The 13217-nt window shown below is 54.5% G+C and overlaps 1 protein-coding gene across 2 annotated transcripts in view; it reads left to right on the forward strand.

The window, feature by feature from the left end:
• The first annotated feature begins 648 nt into the window (after positions 1 to 648).
• The window catches only part of SLC43A1 (solute carrier family 43 member 1), a 29402-nt gene continuing 16833 nt past the window's right edge, over positions 649 to 13217 (forward strand). For both annotated transcript variants that reach the window (XM_030887522.2, XM_045297071.1), the window contains exons 1-5: positions 649 to 817; positions 8007 to 8175; positions 8266 to 8321; positions 8454 to 8530; positions 12143 to 12235. In XM_030887522.2, coding sequence (XP_030743382.2) covers positions 664 to 817; positions 8007 to 8175; positions 8266 to 8321; positions 8454 to 8530; positions 12143 to 12235 — 549 coding nt within the window. In that variant the 5' untranslated portion in view covers positions 649 to 663. The remainder of the gene's footprint in view (positions 818 to 8006; positions 8176 to 8265; positions 8322 to 8453; positions 8531 to 12142; positions 12236 to 13217) is intronic.

The following is a 13217-nucleotide window of genomic DNA, read 5'->3' on the forward strand; positions in this document are numbered from 1 at the left end:
GGGGACCGCAGGGGCCGCCAGGCCGCGGGAGGGACAGCCCCGGGCCTCCTTCCACGTGGCAGCTGCTGCCTTGGCCCGAGCGACTGTGTGGACTTGGGTCGCCTGCTGTGCAGCGGGCTGGGGAGGACTTGCTCTCTCTCGTCCCAACGTGGAGGGTCGGTCTCCGAGGGGTAACAGGAAGGGGAGGCGGGGTGGCTAACTTCAGACTTCCCCTTCCTCCTCCCGCCTGCTCCGAGGGGTCTTTTCTGGACGCGCAGGGAAGGGCAGGGGCCAGCGGTCACTGCGGCGCGCGCCCTGCCCCCTGCTGACCTCTAGGGATTGGGGCAGCCGCGGCCCTGGCTTGCGGGACCCCGGCTGCTCGCGCTCCCGCCGGGGTGGGAGAGGCAGGCAGCGCGCCAGAAAGCTGCGGCGCGTAGACAAGACCTTCCTTGTTTCCGATAGTGGCCCGGCGGGAGCCCAGCGCCGCGTGCACCCCCCAGCACTGCCAGTGCGCCCGGGGCTGGCTGGGCAGTGCCGGCTGGCTAACCCGAGACTCCATGGGACCTCTATGAGAGAGGCTTGGCCCGAGCGGTCCCTGGCGCCACCATGATGCAGGACCCCTCCCAGGGACCGCTGGGGGGCCCTTCGCTCAGCGCCCTGTTCCTGTGCAGGCTCTCGGCCAGCATGGCCCCCACGTTGCAGCAGGCGTACCGGCGGCGCTGGTGGATGGCCTGCACCGCGGTGCTGGAGAACCTCTTCTTCTCCGCGGTGCTCCTCGGCTGGGGCTCCCTGCTCATCATGCTCAAGAAGGAGGGCTTCTATTCCAGCCTGTGCCCAGGTATGTCCCAGAGGGGGCCCGCCCCCGCCCTCCGCGGGAGGCTGGGGAAAGGATGGGTGGCTCAGGGACAGAAAGCAGGGCAGCTCAGTTCAGTTTCCAAGTCGTTGGATGGCCTCTCATCACCTTAGGGGAGGCCTTCTGCCCAGTCCACCCCTGTCCTCCAATCCAGTTGGCGCTGGGGGCTGGGGCAATGGGCAGAGAGTCCGAAGCCTCTGGGAACTTCCATCTGGTGCTGAATGCACCCGCTGGGAGGAGAAGCGGGCCTGTGGTAAGGCTGCATAGGAGAAACTGGGCTTCACAAGCGGTTCCTTAGCTCAAGTCAGGCCAGGAGTTCCTCCTTAAGTGTGACCGAGACCCCACAATCTAGGTGCTTGGCATGGGGAGAGGTTTCTGTCAATTTTTGGTGCTTTACTGCTCCTTCTGTGCTGACTCTTAAAAGTCAGCCAGTCAGCACACTCCTGGGAACCTGCAGAATCTCTTCCATTCCCTTCTCACCCAGGGCTCTGTCTCCTTCCCCAATGTCCGGTGAAAGCTAACTTTAGGATGAGCAAACGGCTGCTCAAGGGATCTTGTGCAATGGCCCTACCTGTCTCGCATCTGTCACAGCAGAGTTTTCCTTGGAAATGCCTGGTTTTTCTGTACTTACGCTCCCTGAAAATGTCCTTTTACTGAGCATGCTTCTGTGAATCCTCATGAAGAATCCAGATGGTGTGAGTGCTTTAGGGAAACTCGGTTTAGTTAGTTCGAACAGAAACTCTGGTCTGCTCCCCCGACAGACGAAAGGGCCGGCCGGTTGATTGTGAAAACCCTCTGAAGCACAGGTCTAATCGCTGCACTGGGGGGGTGATCAAGAGTCAGAATTTTCTATTTCATGCTAAAACCAAACCCAAACCCACTGCCATTGGGCCGATTCCAATGTATACGGACACCCTGGAGGACAGGGTAGGACTGCCCCTGTGGGATTCTGAGACTGTAATTCTTTATGGAAGAGAAATCCTACTCTCCTTCATGGTGGTTTTGAACTGCTGACTTTGACTTCCTGTAACCCCCTACGCCACCAGAGGAAAGCTGTATAAAGTGGGACTTTTTAGGATGTAGAATGCCTTACTTAGGTGTTCAACATGCCCAAAGCAGATAGCCTCAAGGTCTTTAGGCCTGTCATTTGGGGTTGTTAGTTGTTTCCGGATTGATCCCACCTCACGGCGACCCTGTGTGTGCGCAATGTAGAACTGCTTCATAGGGTTTTAATGACTGACCTTTGAGAAGTCGATCACCAGGTCCGTCTTCTGAGGTGTCTCTGGGTAGATTCAAACCACCAACCTTTTGGCTAGTAGTCGAATGCTTAATCATTTGTGCCACCTGGGGATTTCTGGAAGGTCCGTACCTACTTTTTCAGCCACTTGGCTTGTGTGAGTTGGCCGTGAACTCAAAACTGAATCTACAGCTGTTCGGATTGATTCTAGCTCATGGTGACCTTACAAGTCCACGCAGAACTGCTCCAGAGAGTTTCCAAGGCTAGAACTGTATAGACTGCCGCATTTTTCCCCTGTGGACTTTTTTGTTAGCAGCCTCCCATGTGCTTTAAGCTCTGAGTCACCAGAGCTCCTTCACTCAGAACCCCCAAAACCCAAGCCTACTGCCATCTAGTTGATTTTGATTCACAGTGACCCTACATAGGGTTTCTAAGACTCTAAATCTTGACAGGAATAGCCAACTTCAAGTTCTCCCTCGGAGCAGCTGAGGGTTTGAACCACTGACCTTATGGTTAGCAAACCAGTGGTTAGTGGATAGCATCATCAAAGCTCCTTTGACCCACTTCCAGGTGGTGGGAAATCCTGAATTCCTTGGGGAGTGATTACTACCAGGCACCCTGGAGGTAGAGACTCCACTCTGGTGTCTTGGCTGTTGTGAAGGGTGTCTTCCCAGCCTGGGGAGCAGGGAGGGTAGTGCTGACAGGCTCAGCCTGGAAAGTTGGAGGGATGTTGAGTTCTGTCTTGCACCTCCCTGCCTGCCCTTGACCCTCCAACCTCCATGTAGTGGAAAAATCCACAGCTTTTACCAACTAGGTGATGTCCACAAGGCCCTTTCAAATTGAATTTGCAGAATGGGAGTGATCACTACCTCCCAGAAGGGAGGAGGGATGGTTGTGGGTGTCACAGTGCTTCATAGATGTTAGTGTCCCTCCTGGCTTCTGCTGGGTCCTCACCTCAACTCCCTGTGGGCACTTGCCTCAACTGTGCGGAAAACCACAGCGCTGAGCATGCAACTGAGGATGGGTGGGTGAGGGGAGGCTTTGATCTCTGCCCTGGACAGCCACCCCACCCTGAGTGCTGTGAGGGTTATCTGGGAGGAAGCAGCAGGTGGCACCGAAGATGGCGACCTGCCTGGTACCTCCTGGCCCCAATTGTGAGGCGTCAGGGGCTGAAGGAGCTGGAGATTAGAGGTGGCAGCTGGCCTTGGGAGCAGTTGGGTGGGATGATTAGGCCTGGCATCGAATGATAGGGGTTCCAGGGTGGCTGAGAGGACCCAGCAGAGGACTCCTAGGGGACCTGCAGTGATCAAAGTGGTTTACCCAGGAGACTGGTGAGGCCCCGCCCTCTGACCCTGGCCAGGCCTTTGCTGCCTCCTTAGTAGCACTCTCCTGCCTCTTCCATCTGGTGGTGTTGGTTTCCCTCTAATCCACTCTGCTGATGATTAATTTATATTCAGGGAATCCCTAGTGGGGCAACGGGACCAGCTGGCAACCTCTGGCTGGAAGACTGGTGGTTTCAGCCCACTCCAAGGTGCCTCCACAGACAGGCCTTGCAAACCCTGCTCTGCACTCACGAGATCGCCACAGGGACATCACCTGGAGGGCAGCTAACAAGGAAGCCTTGTCTAGTGTTGGCATATGTGTGCACCCCCGCCACTGTCACCTCAGTCAGTATGTAGGACATTTCCATCACTTCAGGAGAAACTCCGCCCCCCCCCCCCCCTTTGGAGGGCCCACCTCTTCACCTGTGCTTTTTGGAAAAACGAAACCATTTTCTTGAGAAGATCTGATGAGGGCGCTTCAAAAAGTTCACGGAAAACTCCCATTAGCTTAGCACGCCGTTTCCCCAATGAACTTTTGGAAGCCCCCTTGTATTTACTAGTGAAGAGATGGTGTGGTTGAGCGGTAGAACTCTTGCCTTGTGTGCCGGCGACCCGGGATCAATTCCCGGCCAGTGGGTCTCATGTGCGGCCTGTGCGGCAGTGTCCGTCGGTGGAGGCTTGTGTGCTGCCGTGACGCTGAGCAGGTTTCAGCAGAGCTTCCAGACTAAAGCGAAAGGCTGGTGAAGTACTGCCAGAGCGAGTTGTCTGTGGTCACTTCTCTGTTGTTGTTGTTAGGTGCCCTGGAGTCGGTTCTGACACCTAGTGACCCTACGGATGACAGAACGAAGCACTGCCCGGTCCTGTGCCATCCTCACGGTCATTCCTACGCCGTCACCCATTGTTGCAGCCACTGTGACAATCCGCATCATGGAGGGCCTATCTCTTTTTAGCTCCCCGCCCCTCCCTGTTGCCAAGCATGACGTCCTCCTTTCAGGGACAGTTCTCTTCTGGCAACATGTCCAAAGTATGTGAGACCAAGTCTTCCCATCCCTTGCCTCTACAGAGCTTTCTGGCTGTACTTCTTCTAGGAGAGATTTATTTGTCTTTTTAGCAGTCCAGGGCACTTTCAATATTCTTCTCCAGGACCACGATTCCAATGTATCAATTCCTCAGTCTTTTAAAAAGTAGCCTTGTAATGATTAAGAAAGAATAGTAAATAACATAAAGGAGCCTTGTTCTAAAGTCTAATATCTTGGAATCCTGAGTTGGATGCGACATCCACACGTGTATGTAGCACACCTGTGTTGCTGTTGTGGCCCGGATTTGTCAGTTCGAACTCAGAGTGAGTGATGGAGAGAACAGGTGGAACTGCCTATCGTTTTCTTGGCTGTCATCTTGATCAGAGAGGGTCAAATCTGAGCTCCCGCAGAGCTGCTGCCTCAGTACCAACTGTAGCTCTTTCTGTTACCAGTAGAGTGCTGAAGCACTGCACCACCAGGGCTCTTTATGAGGGATGTCTACATTTCTAATACATATTCAAATAACACCAAGCTATGAGAAAGGAGCCCTGGCGGTGTAGCAGGCTATGCATTGAGCTGCTACCTGCAAGGTCATCTGTTTGAACCCACTAGCCACTGGGCCAGAGAAAAATGAGGCTGTCAGCTCCTGCCAAGATGTAAAGTTTTAGAAACCCAAAGGGCACTTATACGTTGCCCCATAGGGTCATCGTCAGTTGGAATTTACTCTATGGCAGTGGTGGGTTTGGGTTTGGTTGGTATAAAGCACAGGTAGGTCGGAAGTAGAGCTCTTGCCTTCCATGTGGGAGGCTCAGGTTTGACTCCCGGGCAGTGCACCACAGGCGTGGCCACTACCCATCTGTCAGGGGCCGATTGATTTGTTGTCCGTAATGTTGGACTGATTTCAGTGGAGTTTTCAGATTAAAACAGACCAGGAAGAAAGGTCTGGCGATCTACTTCCCCCCAAAATGAGCCATTGCATCCTGCCAGGCTTCCTTGTGCATGGTGTCTCCGTGAGTTGGGTCTGATTGGACAGCAGCTATCATTGGACAACAGGGCACATGAGAAAGCATTCCAAGCACCACTCGGACCCAGCATGCCATGTACACACACTATACTTTGGGACACTCGGTCTCCTTAACTTCTGAATAATTTCTCCTTGTTCCACTCCAGGCGTCTCTTCACTCATCTGTCAAATTGGGGAAGTTTGATTTCAAAGACTCCTTCTGTTGCAATGAACACAGACATCAGCCCAAGAGGTCATAGCACCTTGGTTCAAAAGTCAGACTTTATCCAACCCCTCAGAGTGGTTCATCAGACTTTAAGAACTAACTCACATTAGCTGGACTCATTGGCAGCTGATCAAAAACCCGAGAAACTAGTGTTATCAATGACTATAGTCTTTTTTTTTTTTTTTAATGACAAGTCTTTAGTTGGCCACTCTGCTGATGGAAGAAGCACATTTCCTGGCAAGCGCTGGTGGATACTTGGGAAACTTACAAAGCTGGTTGCTTCAGAACAAAGTGACCCATAGTGCAATGGGGTGGACACTTTTGGATACAGTCTTGAGTTTGAAATAGAGCTGTGTGACCGTGAATTGCATTGATTCTTAGAGCCCTTGTCGTCTATAACATGGGGATCATGATTCTCAACTTCCTTAGAGCGTGAACATTCAAAGAGATATAATGTGGCAAGGCCTGGTACCTTGTAGCCAGACCAAAGCAAAGCCTTGGTTGTTGCGTGTCAGCATTTAACTGGGGTTGGCTGGGCTTTCCATGGTTGGATTTTTAAAAGTTGGTCTCTAGGCCTTTCTTGGAGTCCCCTGGGTGCTGTAAATGGTGAACGGGGTTGCCCTCTCACCAAGAGGTTGTTGACTGGGGCTCACCAGAGACACCTTGGCAGAAAGGTTCTTCTTGCTCTGTTCAGCCTCGGCTCTGGCCTCGGGTGTGGTTTGTCTCTCAGGAACCAGGTCCAGTGGCCAACCTGTTCACTGCCAGGAGGAGCAGAGGCCCATCTGTGGAAAACAGTGCCTATAGCGAGCACTGAAATGGTCCCCTTGTCCAGAGAGCTGACAGCCACCTTTTAGTTAAGGGCATCGTAACCAAACAAACAGACCCATACTCCCTGCTATTGAGCCGATTCCAACTCACCACTCAGTGTCACCGCCAATGTGTCAATTCTGACTGAGGACAGGGTAGAACTGCTCCACTGGGTTTCCAAGACTGTACCCCTCGACAGGCATAGAAAGCCTCATCTTTCTCCCTCGGAGCAGGCTGGTGGTTTCAAACTGCTGACCTTGCTCGTGGCGTGGTCAAAACCCCTATCCACTTGCTCTCCATGCCAGCCATGCCTCTCAGTCTCTCTAGGGGTGGGCACCTGGGGTGCATTCCCCAGGCCCAAGACGGTTCCTTCCCAAGCACTTTAGGGTAGCACACAGGTCAGTTTACCATGTCCACCCCTGGGATATTCCAGATTCCCAAGGACAAGGTCAGCATGAGCCTTGGTGCAAATGTCTTCCCCTGAGGCCCCAAGCATCTAGATGCTAAAACCTCCTCGTTTTCTTCTCTTACAACACCTGTCACCTCCGTGGGTATGTCTCCTTGTGGTTTGGCTAACGGTGTAGAGAGCACAGTAGTTTCCGGTCCAACAATCGAGACACTTTGCTTCACAACATTCATGGCAATTCCCTCACTCCCACTTCCTCTCTGGGTCCTCCCCCCACCCATTCCCATCAGTCCTTTTCTGCCTTCTGGGCTTTATCTGGGGGCACATGCTACCCTCTGGGTCTCATGAGCGCCTGCCACTCTTGCCACCAGCATCTGTGTGTTTGCTTGTGTATTGTCTAATGCAATCTCCACAAGAGCAGAGTACTTCCTGTCTGAGCCACTGTGGGATCCTTGGCCCCTGGGATGGGATGGACTCTCCCTGTAGTAACCCTCCAGGTGACCCAGCAACGTCCCTTCCCAGCCCCGGGAGCACCTTCTCGGGGCCCACTTTCTCCTACCGAATGCACCTAAGGAGCCAATGGTGGAGGTGTGCTTGACTCCCCTTTGCAGATAAGGGTGCTGAGACTCCGAAAGAAAGTCCCTTGGGCAAGGTGGCACCGCTTCAGAGGACAGTGGTGGGCACTCAGACCCGGACTTTCTCCCCTCCCAGGTGTGCCCTGAACTGGCCCTAGGCAAAGTGGCCTAGGAACAAACCAGTGATGACACAGCACCTGGGCCCAGACCATAACTATAGACACCCCCCTCAAAACACACACACACACACACACACACACACACACACTCTAAACACCTCATTGCCATAGAGGGTTGAGCTGCTGCCGCGGGTTTCTGAGACTGTAACTTTGTTGACGGGAGTAGAAAGCCTCTTCTTTTTCCCTGGAAGTGACTGGTGGTTTCAAACTGCTGACTTGGCCGTTAGCAGCCCAACTCATAGCCCTTACCTTACCAGGGTCCCTCTCCCTACCACCAGCCACCCCAAAGTCATCCAGTTGGCAGCATCAGAGGTCTGGCAGGCCCCATCCCACCCCAGTGCTCTCCTCCCTCACCTGTCCCATGTGCTAAGTACTCTTCTCACCCCCATCCCCTCCCCAGCTAAGAACAACACCAGTGGCCACCAGGAGCATTGGACAAGCTGCGACTTGCAGGACGAGATGCTCAACCTGGGCTTTACAATTGGTTCCTTTGTGCTCAGCGCCACCACCCTGCCCCTGGGCATCCTCATGGACCGCTTTGGCCCCCGGCCGATGCGTCTGGTGGGCAGGTGAGCTGGCAGGGCAGTGGGGGCTGGAGGGTGGGAGCGGGGCTTCGGGGTGGAGGGGCTATAGATGGTTGGTCCCTGATGTTCCTGCAGTGCCTGCTTTGCTGCATCCTGCACCCTCATGGCCTTGGCCTCTCGAGACACCAGTGGTGAGTGGCCTGCCCTCTTGTGTCCCCAGGAGAAAAGAATGGGTGGGATGAGGGTGGATGCTCTTGACCCCACCTCCCGTCCTCATCCCATCCCCCAATGCCACCCTTATCGTCTCCTCTCCCCCCTCCCAGTCCTTTCTCCGTTGATATTCCTGGCGCTGTCCCTGAATGGCTTTGGTGGCATCTGCTTAACCTTCACCTCACTCACTGTGAGTACTGCTGGCCAGGAAGAGGGTGAGGATGGGGGAAGCTGTGCTGGCTGCAACCGCAAGCGGAGGAGAAGGGGTGTGTTGGCGTGTGGGTGCCCCCCCACAGCCTACAACCAGGGGAGTGGGTGCCCCCAAAATGAATGATGCTCAAGGTCTCAGTGCTGGGAGGGCAGTGAAGCTAGGGCCTGGTTCCTGCAGGAAGGGGGCAGCTCCAGACTGGTGGCGTGGCTGGGGGGTGGCGGGGAGGGTGTCCAGCCCCTGTGGGGAGGACATGGGGTCAAACCATATGAAGTTGACCACGTTTGACCCACAAAACAAGGGTTTTTCGTGTTGCCTGAGCGCTGACATGTGAATTGCTTGTGTTCTTGTATAAGAGTCCATGTTTATGGCTGTGAGGGGGTGAGCAGAAGAGGGTTAAGGGGTGGGGTGTGTGTGTGTGTGTGTGTGTGTGTGTGTGTGTGTGTGTGTCCCTGGCGCAGCAGCCTCCGGCTGTTGATCTGGGCTAATGAGGGCCAGACTGGGTGTTTTTGCTGAATTTCCCCACACTCTCCCGGCAGCCGCCTTTAGTTCCAGCCTGGGACATTTCACAACTGGGGGTGGCGGGGGAAGCGGATCCCTTCCTCTCCCGCCCCCTCAGCAGCCCCTAAGGCCCCAGGATCCGCCCCGTGGCCCCGCCCTGCCGCTCCCCGCCCCGTAATCTCCAGCCAATGGCAGGGCCCCGCGCTGGCCCCGCCCCCGCTGCTGCTCCCGGGAACGTCGCGTCCCTGCCAGGTTATCCCGGGTCAGCCAGGAGTGATTCGGACACCCACCCCCACCTCCCACCCCACCTCCCCCATGTGCTGGGTGGGGACCCTGCCCTTGGACCCCTTCCCGAGGGTTCGGTCGCCCTCCCTGGCGCTGGCTCCCTTCGCTAAGGCCCTTGGCAGCTTGCCCTGCAGATTCCAGGTATCAGGGCCACCCTGGCCCTCCCCTCCCCACATTCAGAGCCACTTGTAGATGTGGGGGAGGATCGACTCTTAATTCTGTTTGCCCACCTTCCAAGGTCCCTGGGTGGCACCAACATTGGGGGTGGGGTGGAGGGGGGACTTTCCACTTATAGCCCTGGTGATGCTGCAGGGTAATCTTCAGGCTGCTCACCTCAAGGTCGATGGCTCAAAGCCACCAGCCACTCCTGGAGAAAAGGCTGAGGCGGGCTGTTCCTGTAAAGGTAGACAGTCTCAAACCCTATATAGGCGCTATGCGCCCCGGTGTCGTGGTGATCTTGCTTTGGGCTACTCACCACAAGGTCTGAAGTTTGACATCATCAGCCTTCCGAAGGGCTTTTCTACCCTTGTAAAGAGTTACAGTAAAAACAGAAACAAAAAAAGAGTTACAGTCTTGGAAGCCCTGGGGGTCAGTTCGACCCTGTCCTCCAGCGTGGCCCTGAGTTGGAATCGACCGCTGGCCGTGAGCTTGGTTTTCAGAGTTTTATGAATGAGAATGGACCCGAAAGCCATGGGTGGGTGTGACAGAAAGGGTGGCATCTCCAACCCACCCAGCAACCCTGGGACAGAAACACCTGATGGGCTACTTCCTGTAAAGATTACAGCCCAGAAAAGTGTGGGTCACTGTGAGTCAGAATCCACCCAGGGACAGTGTGTGTGTGTGTGTGTGTGTGTGTGTGTGTGTGGCCACTTCCCTTCCGAAAGGGCTTTCTGTGTACAAAGTTTCTGGCCTCACACCCAGGGAGCCGAGTTGTGGAGCAGGGCTGACTCAGGCTGTTCCCGCTATGGAATCTGGTGACCTGGGAAGGATCCGGGTGAGGGACAAGGGAGTGTTTCACAAAGGGCATGGTGACTTTGTGGCTTTGCCTGTTCTCCCCTGAGGGCCTGGCTCAGGCCAGCTGAGCAGCACGTGCAATCCGAACTGGTGGGCGTTTTCACTTGGTCTCCCGGTCATAGCTACCTCCCCCGGTGACCTGGCCTGCTCCTTCCTTCGGTCCCCGCCTCACCTCCCTGGTCCTTCTTGAGGCTTGTCCTGGCTCAGCAGAAACGATGGGCAGGGGAGCCTTTGGGACCACCTGGAGGACAAAGGGCCACCAGGAGTCACTGGGTGGTGCAAACGGTTAAGTGCTCTCCCCCTCGTGGAAAGGATGGGAGTTCGAATCCACCCAGAGGGCCCTCTGAAGGCATTCCTGGCAGTCTGCTTCTGAAAGGTCACAACTTTGAAAACCGTATAGAGCAATTCTCAACCACATGTTCCTATTGGCCAGGTTGGCACAATAAACCTACCACATCCACACAGATAGGGTCCCCATGACTCAAGACAGCAGCTAACACTAATCGTCAGGGTTCGGGGTCAGCCAAGCCCAATAGCCTGGGGGCCTGGGATGCTCAGGGGAAAGTTTTTGCGGCCCTGCCACCCCTTTTGGGTTTGAGTTCTCTCATCAGTAAAATGAGTTGGACTCCATCAGTATTGCCCAAACCCCTGCTCCGTTAGGGAGCTGGGTGGGTTCGGGGGACGTGCCCCCAGACGACCTCCTGACAAGAACTTCCTGAGGGCACCTCTGGAAGTCTTCAGGTGTTGAGGTACATTGGATGGAGTTGTTATTGCAGGCATGGAGGGGTGCGGGGGGTGGGGTGGGGCCCGCGTCAGAGCACAGAGTTGCTTGAGAACTTTCTTGTTGTGTCTCATAGCAATGTGTCTGGTGTTCCCACCTGTATTAGTCTAGGTACTTTGGAGAAACAAATCCACAGCAACTCACATATAAGAGAGAGTTTTATGCAAAGAAAATGTGCATCACGAAAACATCCCAACCCAATGCTGCCCAAGCCCACAAGTCCAACATTAACCCATACCCAACACCAGTCCACAAAGTCCTTCACCTCACAAAACAGAGGCAATAATGCCGACTGCAGGAGGAAAGCTGAGTCAGTGAACGTGTACGCATCTCAGCACTGGCAGGGGTCTCCACATGGCTGCTCCAGCACCCAGGGCTGCATCGGGATAGATCCATGCGGCTTCTCCTTGGGGATGTCTTGTAGGAAATCCATCTTGCAAGCTGAAGCAGGGAACTGCTAAGGCAGCTGCACCCGATGCAACCATCACAAAACAAGAGACCCGAGAACTAGAAAGGCGAGGCTTCACCACCCATTTATCCCTCCGCCTTTCAACCAGACCCACATGTGATTATTGGCCAGGCTGGCACAATTAACTAACTCACCACCGAGGGAGGCCAATCTAGGTGGTAGTAGTGTTTAACAGAACCCAGCACCGGTCGGTCCCGGCACCATCCTCACAATTGTTCTTAGGTTTGAGCCCTCTGTTGTACTCATGGTGTTGATCCATCTTGCCAAGGGTCTTTCTCAAGTTCACTGCCCCTCCTCTTTACCAAACTGGAAATCCTTCTCCAGGGACCGGTCTCTCCTGATAACATGTCCAAAGTACATGAGACCAAGTCTCACCATCCTTGCCTCTACAAGGAGCATCCTGGCCAGACTTCTTCCAAGACAGATTTGTTGGTTCTTTTGCACTAGGTGCTTCTGAGTCCTCTCAGGCGGACCTGGGGAAGGTGAGCCCTCAGCTGATGCCAGGTATGCCCTCCTCACCTCCGTTGCCCTTCTCCTCCCCCAGCTGCCCAACATGTTTGGTAATCTGCGCTCCACCTTCATGGCCCTCATGATCGGCTCCTACGCCTCTTCCGCCATCACGTTCCCCGGCATCAAGGTAGGCAGCTTTGGGGGTGGGGGGTTCTCTTGGGGGTTTCTTTTGGCCTTCACACAGCACTGAGCAGGGTTAGCCACAAAGAGAAGTGCCGTCCTAACACATGCTGCAATGTGGATGAACCTGGAAACAAGTCCCCACGAAGGACACCTGTCTTGGAGTCTCACTGATGTGACAGGGGCAGATGTATGGAAATCAGAGGGTGTAGAGTGGTGACCTGGGAAGGGAGGAGGGTCAAGGGAGCCATGTAAGGGACACAGACGTTCATAGTGGTGGCACGGTGTGGAAATGGCTAGTGGAGGTGACCACACGGTACAGTGAACAACATCTGAATGACGCCGATGTCACCGACTCAGACAGTCAAAAGTGTTGGACTAGAGGATGCTTTGTTAGTCTCTAGTTTTTGACTCAAAGCACCCGATGTGACAGTAGCACGTCAGGTTACAGTTTTCTGGGCTGTAATCTTTATCGAGAGCCCTGGTAGCATAGTGGATTATACTTGGGCTGCCGATCACAAAGCTGGCGGTTTAAACGTGCTTCCCCTCACCCCCAACCCCTCCATGGGAGAGAGATGAAGCTGTCTGCTCCCACAACTGTTTCCAGCCTTGAATAACCTTGGGAGCAGTGCTACTCTGCCTTGTTAGGGCCAAGAGGACCTGAGATCAACTCAGTGACAGTGGGTGGCGAACCTTTATGGCAACACACAGCCAAGTCTTTTACGTGCAGAGCAATGGAACAGCATCTTGCCAACAGACCTTTCCATTATCAGCAAGTAACCATTTTTGCCACTAGGGCAATTAAGGTAAAAGTATTAAAATTCAAAGTATTTAAGTATCACAACACACACACACACACACACACACACACACACACACACACACACACACACACACACACAAAGCTGGGAGAGTGGCAGCTGGGGCTCCCGGTGACCTGGTTCCTCTGGTTAGAGGCTGGTTTCCAGAGAAGCACTGAGGCCTCACAG

The sequence above is a fragment of the Echinops telfairi genome, unplaced genomic scaffold (assembly GCF_000313985.2).
Source record: "Echinops telfairi isolate 266 unplaced genomic scaffold, ASM31398v2 ScPeMD7_7416;HRSCAF=8454, whole genome shotgun sequence".
NCBI lineage: Eukaryota > Metazoa > Chordata > Mammalia > Afrosoricida > Tenrecidae > Echinops > Echinops telfairi.